Source organism: Nerophis ophidion, linkage group LG13, assembly GCF_033978795.1.
Source record: "Nerophis ophidion isolate RoL-2023_Sa linkage group LG13, RoL_Noph_v1.0, whole genome shotgun sequence".
Classification (NCBI taxonomy): domain Eukaryota; kingdom Metazoa; phylum Chordata; class Actinopteri; order Syngnathiformes; family Syngnathidae; genus Nerophis; species Nerophis ophidion.
The window spans coordinates 51116377-51135638 of NC_084623.1; the positions used below are offsets into that span (position 1 = coordinate 51116377).

A 19262-nucleotide genomic window follows, 5' to 3' on the forward strand; every position below is an offset into this window, starting at 1 on the left:
ATTATTATATACTGTGAGCACATCAGTGCTTACTTTGGCCATTGTTAATGTCAACTTTCCAACTGTTCAGCATTATAATTGTCAAATGCTTACAATTGTGTCTGTGCAGAAAACTAAACTTTTTAGTGTTTAGGGCATTACATTTATTTTATGTTGGATTAAAAGGGATTAAATTAGATCTTCTGATACCTGCAGGAATATTATTCCACTTAGTGTGTGCCTTGGATCTGGGGGTTGATATGACATGTTGTGATGTATTACCAGTCTTCAGAGAACATTTTTACACAACTTCTATTGAATGGGATTATTCAAAATGCCACATGTTGTCCTTAAAGTGTCACTTTGTGTTTAATCATTGTCTTTCATGCAGAGGTGTGTGGGACTCCCGTTTATCTGGCTCCCGAGATCATTGAGTGCTCCATGGACTCAGAACATGATGGATATGGAACTGCTGTGGACATGTGAGAATCACTTGCCTCGCGATTCGAATACTGTCTTTTTCTGTATATATTATCAGTAACTACAAACTCCGTTTCCATATGAGTTGGGAAATTGTGTTAGATGTAAATATAAACGGAATACAATGATTTGCAAATAATTTTCAACTCGTTTTCAATTGAATGCACTACAAAGACAACACATTTGATGTTCAAACTCATAAACTTAGTTTTTTTTTGCAAATAATAATTAACTTTGAATTTCATGGCTGCAACACGTGCCAACGTAGTTGGGAAAGGGCATGTTCACCACTGTGTTACATCACCTTTTCTTTTAACAACACTCAATAAACGTTTGGGAACTGAGGAAACTAATTGTTGAAGATTTGAAAGTGGAATTCTTTTCCAGTCTTGTTTTATGTAGAGCTTCAGTCGTTCAACAGTCGGGCGTTGCCGCTGTCGTATTTTACGCTTCATAATGCGCCACACATTTTCGATGGGAGACAGGTCTGGACTGCAGGCGGGCCAGGAAAGTACCCACACTCTTTTTGTACGAAGCCACACTGTTGTAACACGTGCTGAATGTGGCTTGGCATTGTCTTGCTGAAATAAGCAGGGGCGTCCATGAAAAAGACGTCGCTTGGATGGCAACATATGTTGTTCCAAAACCTGTATGTACCTTTCAGCATTAATGGTGCTTTCACGGATGTGTAAGTTACCCATGCCTTGGGCACCAATGCACCCCCATACCATCACAGATGCTGGCTTTTGAACTTTGTGTCGATAACTGTCTGGATGGTTCGCTTCACGTTTGGTCCGGATGACACGATGTGAAATATTTCAAAAAACATTTTGAAACGTGGACTCTTCAGACCACAGAACACTTTTCCACTTTGCATCAGTCCATCCTAGATGATCTCGGGCCCAGAGAAGCCGGCGGCGTTTCTGGATGTTGTTGATAAATGGCTTTCGCTTTGCATAGTAGAGCTTTAACTTGCACTTACAGATGTAGCGACCAACTGTATTTAGTGACAGTGGTTTTCTGAAGTGTTCCTGAGCCTATGTGGTGATATCCTTTAGAAAATAATGTCTGTTTTTGATACAGTTCCGTCTGAGGGATCGAAGGTCATGGTCATTCAATGTTGGTTTCTGGCCATGCCGCTTACGTGGAGTGATTTCTCCAGATTCCCTGAACCTTTTGATGATATTAGGGATTGTAGATGTTGAAATCCCTAAATTTCTTGCAATTGCACTTTGAGAAATGTTGTTCCGAAACTGTTTGACTATTTGCTCACGCAGTTGTGGACAAAGGGGTGTACCTCGCCCCATCCTTTCTTGTGAAAGACTGAGCACTTTTTGGGAAGCTGTTTTTAAACCCAATCATGGCACCCACCTGTTCCCAATTAGCCTGCACACCTGTGGGATGTTCCAAATAAGTGTTTGATGAGCATTCCTCAACTTTATCAGTATTTATTGCCACCTTTCCCAACTTCTTTGTCACGTTTTGCTGGCATCACATTCTAAAGTTAATGATAATTTGCAAAAAAAATTTTTTTATCAGTTTAAACATCAAATATGTTGTCTTTGTGGCATATTCAACTAAATATGGTTTGAAAATGATTTGCAAATCATTGTATTCCGTTTATATTTACATCTAACACAATTTCCCAACTCATATGGAAACGAGGTTTGTAGTAGTGTTAATCTTCGATCCAATCACGATTCCAGGGGTGGTGATTCGATTCAGAATCGATTCTCCATTCAATACGATTCCTAATTTAAAAATATTTTCACAATGTATTATTTGGTATGATTATAATCCATCCATCCATCCATTTTTCTACCGCTTATTCCCTTTTGGGGTCGCGAAGGGGGCCTATCACAGCTACAATCGGGCGGAAGGCGGGGTACACCCTGGACAAGTCGCCACCTCATCTCAGGGCCAACACTGATAGACAGACAACATTCACACTCACATTCAAACAGTAGGGCCAATTATAATCCAACTTTTTCAAAACTCATTACAGGTTAGAACGGACCTGAGCAAATTAAGGTCCGTTAAGCTTTTCAATTTGACATTCCCAAATCATTTTTTTAGATCTTTAAGATTGAAACTGAAGCAGCCATTATAAAATGCAGTGATGTTTTTAAATGACCGTAAGTCTTGAACTATACAAAGTATTTCAATGGTTGGAATCTGCACATTTGCACTGTATACTAGTTACTATGGTAATCTAAGTCTCAGATTTTTACAAGAAAGTTCTAAATCTTACTATCAGATACAACAAATTGTAGTTTATTTTGGGGTTTTTATTTTTTATCCTTTGCGTTCATATTTCGGCGTTTAATTTTTGTTGCGTTTCGCTTGATTGTAAGATATGTGGATCGAAAGGGGGTGTGATGTTCATATGTTGTCAATATTCAGTGTTTTATCGTTCCTAGTTAATATTGTAAATCCAACATTTTTTACTTTCATGTACATTCTGGGTGTTTCATTCAATAAAAATATTTGAAATTCCATTCCGTTTTTTAGCATTCAGACATTATTGTGAGGTTTTGTATTAGTGTTCCTAAAACAAGACACATTTTTTTCTCTAAATTTTGGCCCCCTGAGTCAAAATAATTGCCCAGGCCTGGGTTAGAAGAACTCCTTCTGGTTGCATGGAGATGGCCTGAAAACATTTTCAAATATTTTTTTTTATTGATTTTTGAAAATTATGAATCAATTTAGAATCGGGATGAATAGGAATCGTGATTCGGATGTGAATGGATTGTTTTTGTGCACCCCTGTCAGGGCTGTCAAAGTTAACAGGTCAACTTGTGCGATTAATCACAAAAATTATTATAATTGTCACACATTAAGGCAGATTAATCACAATATCTATTTAGAGCGCACACATTGTACGAGTAAAACATTTAAACAATGTTCCTGTATGATAGGGGTGGGCAATATCGCAAATTTGGGTATCGATACTGATCCGATACCGGCCAGTATCGCCGATACCGATACCGGAAGTGTCGTCATCTGATGGGGGGGACTTGGGGTATCGATACTTTTGAAAAACAAATTTGTACTTTTGCCTTTATTAATTGATTATGATAATAGGAAAACGATTTAAGTCAAAAAATAAAATATTTATTACAAAAGTAATATCAATTGCAATAAAGTAATGCAAATAAGGTGCAAACAACTACTGAACCTGGCTTGTCGCCTCAAAACACACAAACACTTAAAGTAAATAACAAAACTCAAATTATTGAACAAAGTTGTAAACATGAACACAAAACAAAACTGAGAAATTCAAATAAAAAAGTACTAATATCAATTTATCTGTGTTGGCCCTGCGATGAGGTGGCGACTTGTCCAGGGTGTACCCCGCCTTCCGCCCGATTGTAGCTGAGATAGGCGCCAGCGCCCCCCGCGACCCCAAAAGGGGATAAGCGGTAGAAAATGGATGGATGGATGGATAATATCAATTACAATAAAGTAGTGTAAATAAGGTGAAAACAAATACTGAACTTGGCTAGTCGCCTCACAACACACAAGAACTTAAGTAAAAAAGAAAACACTAGTTATTAAACAGTTGTAAAAATGAACACAAAACAAAAGAACTGAGAAATTCATATCGTTATTTTAGTGCAATAAAATACTTTACAGTTTACAACCAAGACATTAAGTCGCACTGGAAACGCACGCGTGTGTGAGTGCGTGTCCGAGTGAACCTCGGAGCGAATTATACTGATGTGTGCGCGCGAACGCACCAAGCAACATGTTAATTGTATTTATTTTATTTTATTTTGGGTTGAAGATGAATTTTTAAAGTGTTTTTAAATCTCGTTCGCGACCCATCACTAGGGAGGAGGGTGGAGTGGTGAGTAGCGCTGCGCTCACATTTTTTTTTTAAATCGGAGTGATACCATCACGCCAGTATCGATACGATACCGATACGCCCAGCCCTACCCTACTGTGTGACATTCTGACACTAAAAATATTTAATTAAAGGTCATTCAAATTCTGCAACAAGTAGTTACTGTGATTTTTCTGATGTAAGATATTGACAAGCTATAAATATTACGTGTGAATAGTGTAATCAGATTTGTAGATATGCTGACAAAGGGCTCATGAGCTTACCGTAAAAGGCCGCTTGTGCTTAACGATTTGCCATCCCTGGCAAAGTGTGTTTATTGCTGTAAATGATATGTCATAAATACATGCTGACGCGGCCATTGCTGTCTGCCTAGATGGAGCGCTGGGGTGATCATGTACACACTGCTGGCCGGCTCGCCGCCCTTCTGGCACAGGAAACAGATGCTGATGCTGCGTATGATCTTAGCCGGGAGTTACGACTTCTCATCGCCCGAGTGGGAAGACCGCTCAGACACTGTCAAGGATTTGGTTGGGCATCCATTATATATTTTCTTTTTCTGTTCCCTGAACAGTCGGTGAGGTTGTATTTTCGCCTCATCCTTTACTATAAGCGTGAGTGAAGAATGTTTGAAAGAGGCACTACCAACCTAAAAGTCAGAAAAAAGAAAGAGGTGATACTTGGTGGTGTTTGAACACACTGCAGCTAGTCCTGGATAGTCCCACTCCTTAATTCGTATGCCTTGTACATGTTAAGAATTGACAACAAAGTTGAACCTTGAGTCACATGCAGGATTCTCACAGGAATGGGGGGAAAAAAAATACAACCTTACCTACTGTATTACCCGGTGGAAATGACAAGGGTAAAGAACTCTTTCCCGTGTTTTGTCAGATCTCTCGGATGCTTGTGGTGGACCCCAAGAAGCGTTACTCTGTCATCGACGCGCTCAATCATCCCTTCTTCTCCCAGTATGTCGTGCACGAAGTCAGACAGTTCAGTCCATACAGGAAGTTCAAGGTAAGATTGAAACACTCTTAAACACCTGCTCAAATGTCTGAAACAAACTTTCGAATGATTGCAGAACAGTTCAAAGTGGGATTTTTTTAAGGGTCACGTTCTAAAAATACTATAACAGGAAAAAAAATGTGGAATAAAAGAACCAACAGGTGAAATGTAACAAGAAAAAGTGGACTCTAATAACGCAAATTTGCCAGGTAGGATGTTTTTTTTCCAAAATGTAATTTCTCAAAAATTAATAAGGAATCAAAATCAATGTTATGAGTTGTTGACCCATTGGAGGCTTTAATTACTTCACATCGAATATTAAACTTTGAAATATTTTTGAGGGAAAATATTGTATATTTTGTGTGTTTGCCATAAAAAAAAACTTTTTATATGACAAAAAACGCTTTAATAAAACACACTTAAAAGAACACACTTAAAAAAAAAAAAACATATAATTGACAGATAAATCTAAAGAAGATCTAGTCTTTGGCGTTGAAAGAAAATAAAAATTAAAAATGTAAGATTTACTTTTTTGGTTCCCCGAGAATCTTAGTGAGCTGATGAAGTGGCGACTTGTCCAGGGTGTACACCGCCTTCTGCCCGATTGTAACTGAAATAGGCGCCAGCGCCCCCCGCGACCCCGAAAGGGAATAAGCGGTAGAAAATGGATGGATGGATGTTCAAAAATGAATAATGATCAAAGTTTACGTTATGAATTATTCACCTATTTAAGGCGCTAATCACATCAAATATTCGACTTTGAAATATTTTGGGAGAAAAATATTGCATATTTTGTGTTAGTCATAGAAAAAAACAAAGTTTTCTGTAACAAAAACAGCATAAGTGTAAACATAAAATTAATGAAAATGTATAATCAACAGATAGATCTAAAGTAGACCTAGAGACTTTAATGTTGAAAGTAAAACACTATTGTATGACCTATTTCTAACACTTTTATAGGTTCCCTTTTGTATCCCTGCGAATTTTAGTGTGATTTTTTTTGTAATTGTCTCTGTTAAAAAAAATATATTTAATCCAAATGAATGTTATATATTCTACTTATTTTGTTGGGGGGGGGGGAAGATATTGCATATTTTGTAGATTTGCCATAAAATAAAATAAAATTTAATAACAAAAACGGCATAAAATGGAACCTATAATCAACGGATAGATCTGGAAATATAAAGTTGAAAGTTAAAAAAAATTATAATGTATGACTTTTTTGTGGGATTGTTCAAAAATGTATAATGAATAAAAAAGCAATTATTGACCCATTTAAGGCTCCAATTACTTCACATCAAATATTCCAGTCTGACATTTTTGGGGGGAAAATGTCGCCTATTTTGTGTGTTTGCCATAAAACAAAACTGTTTCCTATGACAAAAATAGCATAAAAACAAACAAAAAAACTATGATTAGTAGATCTAAATTGATCTTGAGATTCAAAGTTAAAAGTAAAAAAAAAATTAAAAAGTATCTTGACTTTTTTTTTTACAACATTTTTATGAGTGGGACCTGTTTGGATTCCTGAAAATATTAGCAGTTTTTGTTTAACTGTCATGGTTTATAAAAAAAAAAAAAAAAAAAATCAAAAGCAATGTTGTTATGAATTATTTACCTATTTAAGGCCACAATAACATCACGTCAAATTAAAAAAGGTTTCATTTAACAAAAAGAGCATAAAACATAACAATAGATTTAAAACTTTATATTGAAAGATCTAAAGTTTATCTAGAGATTTGATGTAGTAAAGTAAAACAAAAATATTTTTAAATGTATTATTATTCATTTTTTAACTCTTTGTTAAAAAAATAGCAATGAATTAAAATCAATGTAGTTGACTTATTTAAGGCTCCAATTACTAAAACTTTTTATCGACAGATCGGTAGTTGATCTAGAGCAGGGGTGTCAAACATACTGCCCGCGGGCCGGATCAGGGCCGCAAACAAGGGATAAGTTTACTAAGTCTAAAAATGAGCCAACATTTTTAAATGAAAGAAACAGCTGTTTTAAATGTGTCCTCTAGATGTTGCAATAGCAATTATTTGTATCTGAAGATGATGCTACATATGTAAAAAAAAATAAACCACATGAAATTAGCGCACCAGTTGAGGAAAATGAGCCAACTAAATATATAACATCCTGTAATTTGATTTTTATATTATTTTTTTATCTTGATAGATTGAAAAGTAACACCAACGAGTTGACTGATGAACCTTATCACGTAATTTATTCAGAAAGTATAAATAACGACAAATAAAGACAGAATACCACTAACCGCAACAACATTATGATTTGTAAATTTTTCGAATTGTCTTGTTCTATTTTTAAACAAAGAAAACAATCTGTAGCTGTCTTTATTTTTAAGTTATCGTGTTTTGATTTTACCAGTTGGGAGTAGATTTTTCTCCATGTGGCCCCCGATATAAAATGAGTTTGACACCCCGGCAGGCTAGAGATTCAAGCATTGAGGAAAAAAATATATATGCACAGTACATGTAAGACTTAATTTTAACATTTTTAGAATTTCCATGATCCCGAGACCAAATTTGAGGAAGCCTTGACGCTTTAAAAAAATCTATATATTTTTTTTTAAAATGAAAAATATCAAAATGCCCCCCGCCTGCTTTGCATTTTTAGTGTGAAACTGTTGCGACACCTTAAACTTTCACTTTGTCAATCAGGTCATCTGCATGACGGTGTTGGCCTCCATGCGCATCTACTGCAACTACCGCAGAGCCAAGCCCGTCACCAAGGAGGTGATGAAGAGCGATCCGTACGCACTCAAGCCCATCCGCAAGCTCATCGACGCGTGCGCCTTCAAGATATACGGCCACTGGGTCAAGAAGGGCCAGACGCAGAACCGAGCGGCTCTTTTCGAGAACACGTCCAAGGCCATCCTGCTGTCCATGGCGGCGGATTCGGACGGGCCTGTCCATCCCCTCTGGTAAAGACAAAATGGTCCTCTCGGCAGCGCTGGAAAATTGTGTGAATTTTACGTGGAGGAAAGAACGGTGAGGCACCAACCACTTAAGGAGGCTAACAATAGGTAAACAATAATCATGTCTGTCACTTATTTAACAAAACAAACTGACACGATAGTTTGCCCACCCATAAATAAACAGGATCATATTCGTGTCTTTATCACTAAAGCTGTTTTTGAACAGTAAATTTATGTAACTGAAATTTTTGCGTTTTTTTTTTTTTTACGTCAAATTATGCTGACAATTTCATTGTTTAAAAATGTATTTTGTTATAATGTAATGTTTTAAAATTTAGCGTCAAAACATTTGGTGCAGAAATATTTGTTGCTTCAGAGCTCAAGACCCACTTCTGGTAAATTGGCACTGAAGCGCCTCATTGGCTGCTTCTGAGACACGATCGATTGTTTCTGTCTTAAAGGGGAACTGCACTTTTTTATATTTTGCTGTTCACAATCATTATGAAAGACATGACGAATGATGTATAAGTATTTTTTTACTTTCTAACTCAGGCCTGTGCAATTATTTTGACTCGGGGGCCAAATTTAGAGAAAAAAATGGTGTCAAGGGGCCGCTAAATATGATTTTTAGGAACACTAATACAAAACTTCACAATAATGTCTGAATGCTAAAAACGTTATGACAGACCGCCTTAAAAAACTGTATTGAATTTTTATTTTTTTTTACTGAATGAGACACCCAAAATGTACATGAAAATAGAGAATGTTGGATTTACAATATTAACTATGAAGGATAAAACACTGAATATTGACAACATATGAACGTCACACCACCCTTCAATCGGCATATTTTACAATCAAGCGAAAAATTAAACAAACACAGCAAAATATGAACGCAAAGGATAAAAACAAAACAAAAAAACACCTGCAATCTGATAGTAATATTTAGAACTTTCTTGTAAAAATCTGTAATTTAGATTACCATAGTAACGCGCAGATTCCAACCATTGAAATACTTTGTATAGTTCAAGACTTACGGTCATTTGAAAACATCACTGCATATTATGATGGCTGCTTCAGTTTTGATCTTAAAGATCTAAAAAAAATATTTGGGAATGTCCGGCGGGCCAGATTGAAAAGCTTAACGGGCCGCATGTGACCCCCGGGCCTTAATTTGCCCAGGTCTGTTGACATGATCGACTGATGAGCTGCTTCCTCATTTCCTTGTTCGTCAAACTTTAAATCCATCCATTCATCCATCATCTTCCGCTTATCCGAGGTCGGGTCGCGGGGGCAACAGCCTAAGCAGGGAAACCCAGACTTCCCTCTCCCCAGCCACTTCGTCTAGCTCTTCCCGGGGGATACCGAGGCGTTCCCAGGCCAGCCGGGAGACATAGTCTTCCCAACGTGTCCTGGGTCTTCCCCGTGGCCTCCTACCGGTTGGACGTGCCCTAAACACCTCCCTAGGGAGGCGTTCGGGTGGCATCCTGACCAGATGCCCGAACCACCTCATCTGGCTCCTCTCGATGTGAAGGAGCAGCGGCTTTACTTTGAGTTCCTCCCGGATGACAGAGCTTCTCACCCTATCTCTAAGGGAGAGCCCCGCCACACGGCGGAGGAAACTCATTTTGGCCGCTTGTACCCGTGATCTTATCCTTTCGGTCATGACCCAAAGCTCATGACCATAGGTGAGGATGGGAACGTAGATCGACCGGTAAATTGAGAGCTTTGCCTTCCGGCTCAGCTCCTTCTTCACCACAACGGATCGGTACAACGTCCGCATTACTGAAGACTTTAAATGTAGATCATAAATCATACCTTTCACCTGCATAATAGAAGGATAAGGATGTAATCTGACAAGTTGGTACACTTTAACAGCCAACTTAAACTCGGAAATGGTAAGAACGACACAAAAAGCCGTTTGGTTCCTTTTCTTTGCGAGGATTGAGTAATTTTTCATTTCAATGGGAATATGTGAACATCCTAGCAGTCTGCATCTTAATGACAACAGACATTGTACTGTAAGTGATGTTTTATTGTTTGTTGGCACTCAAATTCTGCAGTGAGTAATCAATCAGTGATTTAGTGGGGGGGAAGCAAATGTCAGGATGCATTTAATTGAATTAATGTGCCGCGTATGCTTACAATGATCAAAATACATGAATATCAAATGTTATTACAAATGTGCCTGTTAGTACATTACATATATACTTACATATTGTGTATAAATCCTTAATGTAGGTGTTTTTACGAGCTTTGTAGGTAGAATAGAGCGGCTCCTGTAGGCTCCATTGTAAGCAGACTTTTGATCGCACTTATTTACTATTTAGAATGCATTAGAAAAAAAATACATCTGTCATGATTGTAAAGAGGCAAAATTCCAAAAAAGTGCAATTCCCCTTTTTAAGTTTTAAAACAAAAATTTCTCCATTTTTTTTTTACACTGAAAATTTCTGAACTGAATTTTCATAGTGATTTTTTTTCTCAACAAATTTTACACACATTATTTTTTAAATACACATTTTGCTCGCGATTTTTTATTCAATGGAAAAAAAAAATGTGTTCAAAAATTCAAATGCAGAAACATCAGTTACATTTACTGTGTCAAACCATACAGAAGTGCTAAGAAATTGTTCAACGTTTTTGTCCGGCTGTAACATTACCCAACCCCTGATATAAGACTGCCAAGATCAAAACTTTAAAACTCTTTAGATTTAATCACAATAAGAAACGATTATCAAAAGTAGAAACAATTGCATTTGGATGTGTCATTTTAGTTTTTAATTCATGCTGAGTAGTAAATATAAATTGCCATTTGCTGAAATGCATAGGGACCTGTCAATAAGCACGATCACCACTCGTCTTGCTAGTTTTAACTTGTATCTTATCAGACTTGTTTTGGAAAACCATATTCAAATTATTTGGACAGTGTTTGATGTAACTGTCCGATGAACTGAGCCATCACTGTGTTGTGTACACTATTTACTTTCATACACGCAATCATTTAACACCCATCATCATGTGAAAATAAAATGTAGCGTCTTTTGACGGCAAATATTAAAGCTTTTATTATTCCTTGCTCTTTTGATCGCCTTTAGCTTCTCGTGTTTAATTCAGCCAACAAAGAATATGTAAAGAGCATGAAGGAATGGGTCACTGGGCATAGAAAACGTTACGCTCCTCTCCATTCTGCTGCTTCAACGTCGCTGAAATCGAGCTGTGGACATGTTGTGACACCTATTATGCAACATGATCAAACCGTGGCACTCGGCTTGATCAAAAAACATGTTTGTGTCGCAAAGCTCCAAAACAGCTTTTTAATAAATGAAATCAATGGCAATGTTGATGTTACACTTTATTGTTTTTCAAATATTACTGCACAAAATGAAGCCTGGAACTTGTCTTTAATTCTCCAGAGGTAAATAGTGGTTCTTCATGCCCACAATCCCCACTGAAGCCCTGTGGAACACACAAAAACATTACAATTTTACTAGAAGACAATGTGTGACACATAATTACGCCTCAAAATGGCCACCATTATCCACAGAGTGTCGGATACTGAAAATCCCAGTATGCTGGAGATTTATTTATTTTGTAAAGAAGTCTTAAAGGTGTTATTTGATCGGTGTAAACAGGCTCCAGCTAATTTAATACACATGTTTTGGCCCTGCCTGGACAAACATGAACACTTTTGTCTGTGGTCACTGGCGGAAGGATTTAACCAAATCCTTGAGGTCAGTGTTTCTTAACCCATTGTCGGGCAGCCAAAAAATATTGGTTTCTCAACTCTCCCGTCCAAAGGCAAAACCCAGTAACTCAATTTTGGTCAAAACTGATCTGATAATTTTGGAGTTCCTAGGTGATATGCTTTACATTAGTGTATGCGATATTGTAATTTGTTCCGTAAGTAAGCTGTTACGCGCATGGCAGGACCTAGCAACTACCACATAACCACGTAGATACAACAGAAAAACCTAGTATCTCAAGGGACCAATCGGAGCTTCTTTGTCAGTCGCCTTATTGTCTTTAATGAGACATTTGCACGAATGTGGGCCGGCGGTCAACCTGATTGTGATATTATGGCACGAGGGGATGTTTGGAAGATTGGGCCAGGACGTTGCAAGCACCTTCATTAAATGTATTGTTCTTGGTTCTTCCCCTTGCATACTCTTTTGGGCAGATAACTGTGGAGGTCAAAATAACAAACTGGACGCTGTACACGGCTCTTGCCCAATGTGCAAACGCAGAATGGGGCCCACCCGAGATTGTGATAAAATATCTGGAGAAAGGGCACACGTTCATAACAGCAGATTCAATCCATGGCTCAATCGGCAAGAAAATGAAAGCTCAAGAAAACATCTACACGTTTGATGACTTTGTAGATCTTTGTAAGACAGCATCAAGATGGATTGGTTTTCCGTTGTTTTCTCAAAATCAGCTAGAAGTGAGTTACTATGTTTTGCCTTTGGACGGGAGCGTACTCGGGTGTAATACCTGTTTCCACCGCTTGTGGCAGTAATGATAATATCAAAAAAACACCGAAGAAATTTGGAGCTAATTGAAGCACAAAAATTATGATTTAAGTGGAAAAGCTGTATTTTCATTGAACTTAAATTTTATTGACAGTGCATTTAAGAAACATTACTATAGTATTAATTTTGTTCCAATGTATTTATTTTAGCAGTCTGAAGCCAGTCAGAATTTTCTCAAGCACAAAAGGGACTTTGACATTTTAATTCAGTTATTTTATTCTAGCACTGCATAACTATGTACATTTAGTTTTTATGAGCCCGTTCTTTTGCATTGTATTTGATTATTTTTGTTCTCAGCCTGACATAAGCCTTCATAGTACTCTTTGTGATAAACACATGCTTTCATATTATTTGAAAAATGTTTACTATCTAAGTAGGTTAAATATAATTAATGAATATTCAGTGTCAATATTTGAGTAAACCTATGGTTCCTCTGTAGTTGAAAAGTTGGGCCCCGAGAAGAATTGAATCCATGTAATGCTTTAAAAAGGCAAATGGATGGCCCAAAAAGCCAAAATGCTTGTTTGCATTGTGGTCCATTGAATATTCATCACATTTGATACATTCAATAATAAAAGATAAATAACCTGTAACATGTATATAAAAATGTTAAAAAATGAATAAATTATGTACATATACACAGTATACATGTCAGGTGATTTGATAAACTATATACAAAAAAGCATGTACAGTATATAAAAGGATGGAAGTTTTTAAGGCTCGTTCTAGGCGGAATAGAGCGACTCTCATTGACTCACTCGTTAGCTGACTTTTTCTAACCTTACTTTACGATAGAGAATGTATAAAAAAGAAATGTGTTCTTCTTTTACATTAGGATTGTGAATGATAAGCAAAATTAAAAACTGCAGTTCCCCTTTAAAATAGTTACATGTAACGATAAATAAATGCACATAGTACATATGCTTTTTGCACCTTTGCCCTACAATATTTAAAACCGAAAGTACCACCAAGAGAACAGATCAAGTGTGGAGAATTGTCCTCATTTCTATGCAGGATGAAGCTGAGCTCAGCACATCCATTATTTTTTGATAGAAACTGAGAAATACTCTTGCATGGTGTCTGGCTGTGTCCACCACTGAGTTGGAACAGAATTCATCCATGCAGTCCACTACTACTTTGCTATTATGCAATACCTTAAATTGGATGTCCCTAATCGTGTGTCCTCCCAGGCTGATGTTGGTCCAAACCTTAAACACAAAATAAGCACAAAAAATACATGTTACAACCATACAACACATTTGATACATTCAATGATAAAAGATATATAACCTGTAACATGTACCGTATTTTCCGCACTATAAGGCGCACCTTCAATAAATGGCCTATTTTAATATTTTGTTCATAAATAAGGTGCACCGCATTAGAAGGCGCATAGAATAGATGCTACAGTAGAAGCTGGGGTTAGGTTACGCATCCTTTAGATCATGGGTGTCAAACTCTGGCCCGCGGGCCAAAAGTGGCCCGCCATGTAATTAATTTTGGCCCTTGAGATAATATTAAATTAACATTACAGCTGGCCCGCCGGTATTATACAGCGGCGGTGCATTCACCGCTAATTCTAATACTTGCCAACCCTCACGATTTTCCCAGGAGACTCCCGGATTTCAGTGCCCCCCCCGAAAATCTACCGGGTCAACCATTCTCCCGAATATCTCCCGATTTCCACTCGGACCACAATATCGGCGGCGTGCCTTAAAGGTACTGCTTTTAGCGTCCTCTACAACCTGTTGTCATGTCCGCTTTTCCGCCATACAATCAGAGTGCCGGCCCAGTCACGTAATATATGCGTATTCCACACACACACACAAGTGAATGCAAAGCATACTTGGTCAACAGCCATACAGGTCACACTGAGGGTGGCCTTATAAACAACTTAAACACTGTTACAAATATGCACCACACTCACAAATATGCACCACACTCTGAACCCACACCAAACAAGAATGACAAACACATTTCGGGAGAACATCCGCACTGTAACACAACATCAACACAACAGAACAAATACCCAGAAACCATTGCAGCACTAACTCTTCTAGGACACTACAATATACACCCCCGCTACCAACAAACCTCGATTTTGCATGTCAGTATAAAGTTATATAAGCCTTGCTTGTTCAATATTCAATGCAAAACTTGTTTGGGTCCCTATTAAAAGGTTAAGTTGTTCAACTTTGGCCCGCGGCTTTGTTCAGTTTAGAATTTTGGCCCACTCTGTATTTGAGTTCGACTCCCCTGCATTAGATGGAGCTGCGCTAAAGGGAATGTCAACAAAACAGTAAGATAGGTCAGTCAAACTTTATTAATAGATTACAAACCAGCATTCTGACAACTTCGTTCACTCCCAACATGAATAAACAGCTGTTTTATTTTTTTCACCGATTCAATAAACACTGTCTGCGTTTTAGGTTTTTAGGTGCGCCTTATAGTGCGGAAAATACGATATATAAAAAAAATGTTTTAAAAAAAAATGAATAAATTATGTACATATACACAGTATACATGTCAGGTGATATGAAAAAAAACATATACAAAAAAATTTACTTTATATAAAACGATGGGTGGTTTTAAGGCGTGTTCTAGGCGGAATAGAGCGACTCATTGACTTAATTGTTAGCTGACTGTTTCTAACCTTGATTTACGATATAGAATGGGGAAAAAAAAACGTGTTCTTGTCTTGCATTAGGATTGTGAATGATAAGCAAAATAAAAAAGTGCAGTTCCCCTTTAAAATGGTTACATGTAACGACAAAATAAATGCACTTTGTACATATGCATTTCACCTTTGCCCTACAATATCCATCCAGCCATTTTCTACCGCTTGTCCCTTCTTTGGTCGCAGGGGGGTGCTGGAGCTGTCACGTCAAATTTCTCCCCCACTACAGAAATCTTCCCCCCCATTTACTTCCGGGGTCTCGTTTCCTCACATTTCCTCTTACGTCATCCCATAGCTTGTGTTTGTAATCTGTTTATTTTTTATAATATATCGTTAACAAAACGTCTGTATTTTATAATATAGCGTTATATTTTTATTTCTTCACCCCTACAAAAACCTTATATGAGAAGGAATAGAGAATTGTTTTATCGTGTTAATCGATTTCTTCAGATTCTAGCAGCGAAGTATCCTTCCAGCGACGGGCAGTCAAAGCCGAAGTCTGACGTAAGAGGAAACATGACCCCAGAAGTAAATGGGGGGAAAGGTTTTGGTAGGGGGGAAGAAATTTGGCGTGACAGAGCCTATCTCAGCCGCATTCAGGCGGAAGGCTGCGTACACCCTGGACAAGTCTTAACCTCATCACAGGGCCAATATTTAAAGGGGAACATTATCACAATTTCAAAAGGGTTAAAAACAATAAAAATCAGTTCCCAGTGGATTGTTGTATTTTTTGAAGTTTTTTTCAAAATTTTACCGGTCTCGGAATATCCCTAAATAAAGCTTCAAAGTGCCTTATTTTCGCTATCTTCGAAACCACTATCCATTTCCCTGTGACGTCACACAGTGCTGCCAATGTAAACAAACAATGGGAATACCACAGCAAGATATAGCGACATTAGCTCGGATTCAAACTCGGATTTCAGCGACTTAAGCGATTCAACAGATTACGCATGTATTGAAACAGATGGTTGGAGTATGAAAGTATTGAAGAAGAAACTGAAGCTATTGAAAGAATAGCTTCAGGCTATGACGCTATTCATAGCCATAGCATGGCCGAATAGCTGCGTTAGAATCGCCGGTAAAATGTGCGGACCAAACGATCAGGACTTTCGCTTCTTTTGACACTGGAGCAACTTAAATCCGTCGATTGGTAAGTGTTTTTTTCGCATTAAATGTGGGTGGAAGGAAACGTAATATAGTTGCAAATGCATCTGCAGGTTATCCATACATCTCTGTGCCATGTCTGCATTAGCACCGCCGGTAAATAGCATGTTAGCATTGAGTAGCGTAGCATGTTAGCATCGATTAGCTGGCAGTCAACATTAACAAAACTCACCTTCGTGATTTCGTTGACTATCGTTGCAAATGCATTTGCGGGTTATCCATACATCTCTGTGCCATGTCTGTCTTAGCACCGCCGGTAAAATGTGGAGACACTTTGGTACATTCAATGGGGGTCTGGCGGCAGACACTTTGGCATCTTCGGGCCGGTGGTGCAACTTGAATCCCTCCCTGTTAGTGTTGTTACACCCTCCGACAACACACCGACGAGGCATGATGTCTCCAATGTTCCAAAAAATAGTCAAAAAAAACGGAAAATAACAGAGCTGAGACCCGGTGTTTGTAATGTGTTGAAAATGAAAATGGCGGCTGTGTTACCTCGGCGACGTCACGTTCTGACGTCATCGCCTCCAGCGCGATAAACAGAAAGGCGTTTAATTAACCAAAATTCACCCATTTAGAGTTCGGAAATCGGTTACAAAAATATGTTTTTTTTCTGCACCATCAAGGTGATAATGTTCCCCTTTAAACCAAAAAGTACTACTATAAGTACAGATCAAGTGTGGAGAATTGTCCTCATTTCTATGCAGGATGAAGCTGAGCACAGAAACATCCATTATTTTTCGATAGAAACTGAGAAATACTCTTGCATGGTGTCTGGCTGTGTCCACCACTGAGTTGGAACAGAATTCATCCATGCAGGTCACTACTACTTTGCTATTATGCAATACCTTAAATTGGATGTCCCTAATCGTGTGTCCTCCCAGGCTGATGTTGGTCCAAACCTTGATCACAAAATAAACACAAAAAACATGTTAGAACTATCCGCCATATTTGTTGATAGTACTAACTTAAATGTGGGAAGCCAATGTTTTCACAATGACGTCACAATAAGCCACGTAATGGCCTATTCCATGACGTCAGTGTGTAGTTAGTGTAGCATGGTGTCTGACTGACATTACTACTTCCACCAGTAAGTCAGAATTCGTCCATGCGTTCGAACACGTCAAGCCAAATTTATCAGTTAGCACGGCAACTCCTTTTTAAACATTTTAATTTAATATTCGTAACGTCGCATATTTTTTGATTACGTATTCAGGCTGCACGTGGGACCACGTGGCAAGGAGCACGTGCTATCACGAGTCCAAGCTAACCGGAAATAAAAGGTAATAATCACCCCCCCAACCCCCACCGACAAATCTTACACTTTAGGATAGTTTTGAACGAATGAAAAGATTTAACACAAACCTGAGCTCGAAAGTCTGCGTTCTTTTCCTCCTTCTTCCTCTTCTTTTTTCCCCCGCTCTCCTCCTGTCTCTTTCAAAGGGCGAGCGAGTTCGTCAGGTTGCCAGATGCAAAATGACAAATTATCGCACGAGGACAGGGGTTGGCAACCCGCGGCTCTTTAGCGCCGCCCTAGTGGCTCTCTGGGGCTTTTTCAAATATATATGTAAAATGGAAATGATGAGGGGAAAAAAACATATTTTTTGTTTTAATTTGGTTTCTGTAGGAGGACAAAAATGACACAAACCTCCCTAATTGGTATAAAGCACAATGTTTATATTAAACATGCTCTGAAGCTTGTTTAATATAAATCACTGATCACTTATTGGCGAACCCGTTTTGTCCTACTAATTTTGCCGGTCCTTGAACTCACCGTGGCTTGTTTACATGTATTGCTTTCTCCGACTTTCTAAGACGTGTTTTATGCCACTTCTTTTTCTGTCTCATTTTGTCCACCAAACTTATAACGTTGTGCGTGAATGCACAAAGGTGAGTTTTGTTGATGTTATTGACTTATGTGGAGTGCCAATCAGACATGACTAAAAGCTAATCAATGCTAACATGCTATTTAGGCTAGCTGTATGTACATATTGCATTACTATACCTCATTTTAGCTATATTTGAGCTCATTTTGTTTCCTTTAAGGCCTCTTAATTCAATTTATATCTCATGACACACTATATGTATGTAAAAAGGCTTTTATTTTTTGTGGCTCCAGACAGATTTTTGTATTTTTGGTCCAATATGGCTCTTTCAACATTTTGGGTTGCCGACCCCTGCACTAGAAGCTCTAAATCAGGGGACTCAAACATACGACCCATTGGCCGGATCAGGTTTTATCCGGCCTGCGTGACGAGTTTGCCAAGTATTAATTATTTTGAATGAAAGAAACTGCTGTTCTAAATGTGTCCACTGGATGTCACAATAGCAATTCTGTTAGGACTAGCAAGAGGTGCAAAGTAAAGCGTAGAAACTTAAAAGCTGCAGTTTTATGTCGTTATTTGGCACCCTTACTCCCCGGCGTGGCGCGGTGGGGGAGAGTGGCCGTGCGCAACCCGAGGGGCCCTGGTTCAAATCCCACCTAGTACCAACCTCGTCACGTCCGTTGTGTCCTGAGCAAGACACTTCACCCTTGCTCCTGATGGGTGCTGGTTGGCGCCTTGCATGGCAGCTCCCTCCATCAGTGTGTGAATGTGTGTGTGAATGGGTAAATGTGGAAGTAGTGTCAAAGCGCTTTGA

At 38.3% G+C, this 19262-nt stretch overlaps 1 protein-coding gene, 1 long non-coding RNA gene and 3 other non-coding genes across 5 annotated transcripts in view; 1 reads left to right on the top strand and 4 right to left on the bottom strand.

Annotated features, from left to right (window-relative positions):
* Positions 1–11589, top strand: part of LOC133564692 (phosphorylase b kinase gamma catalytic chain, skeletal muscle/heart isoform-like) — a 21416-nt gene extending 9827 nt beyond the window's left edge. The window contains exons 7-10 of the mRNA XM_061919165.1: positions 371–461; positions 4680–4833; positions 5195–5320; positions 7993–11589. Of these exons, the coding sequence (XP_061775149.1) occupies positions 371–461; positions 4680–4833; positions 5195–5320; positions 7993–8259 (638 nt within the window). The 3' untranslated portion in view covers positions 8260–11589. The remainder of the gene's footprint in view (positions 1–370; positions 462–4679; positions 4834–5194; positions 5321–7992) is intronic.
* On the bottom strand, positions 11587–18120 carry LOC133564696 (uncharacterized). Its single transcript, XR_009809314.1, has 4 exons — positions 17988–18120; positions 17471–17524; positions 13936–13989; positions 11587–11708 (listed from the first exon to the last, which is right to left on the bottom strand). It is a non-coding gene; the product is annotated as an uncharacterized LOC133564696 (long non-coding RNA).
* On the bottom strand, positions 13774–13904 carry LOC133567504 (small nucleolar RNA SNORA15). Its single transcript, XR_009809450.1, has one exon. It is a non-coding gene; the product is annotated as a small nucleolar RNA SNORA15 (small nucleolar RNA).
* LOC133567506 (small nucleolar RNA SNORA15) lies at positions 17308–17439 on the bottom strand. Its single transcript, XR_009809451.1, has one exon. It is a non-coding gene; the product is annotated as a small nucleolar RNA SNORA15 (small nucleolar RNA).
* LOC133567507 (small nucleolar RNA SNORA15) lies at positions 17608–17734 on the bottom strand. The gene has a single exon (XR_009809452.1). It is a non-coding gene; the product is annotated as a small nucleolar RNA SNORA15 (small nucleolar RNA).
* Positions 18121–19262: the final 1142 nt, after the last annotated feature.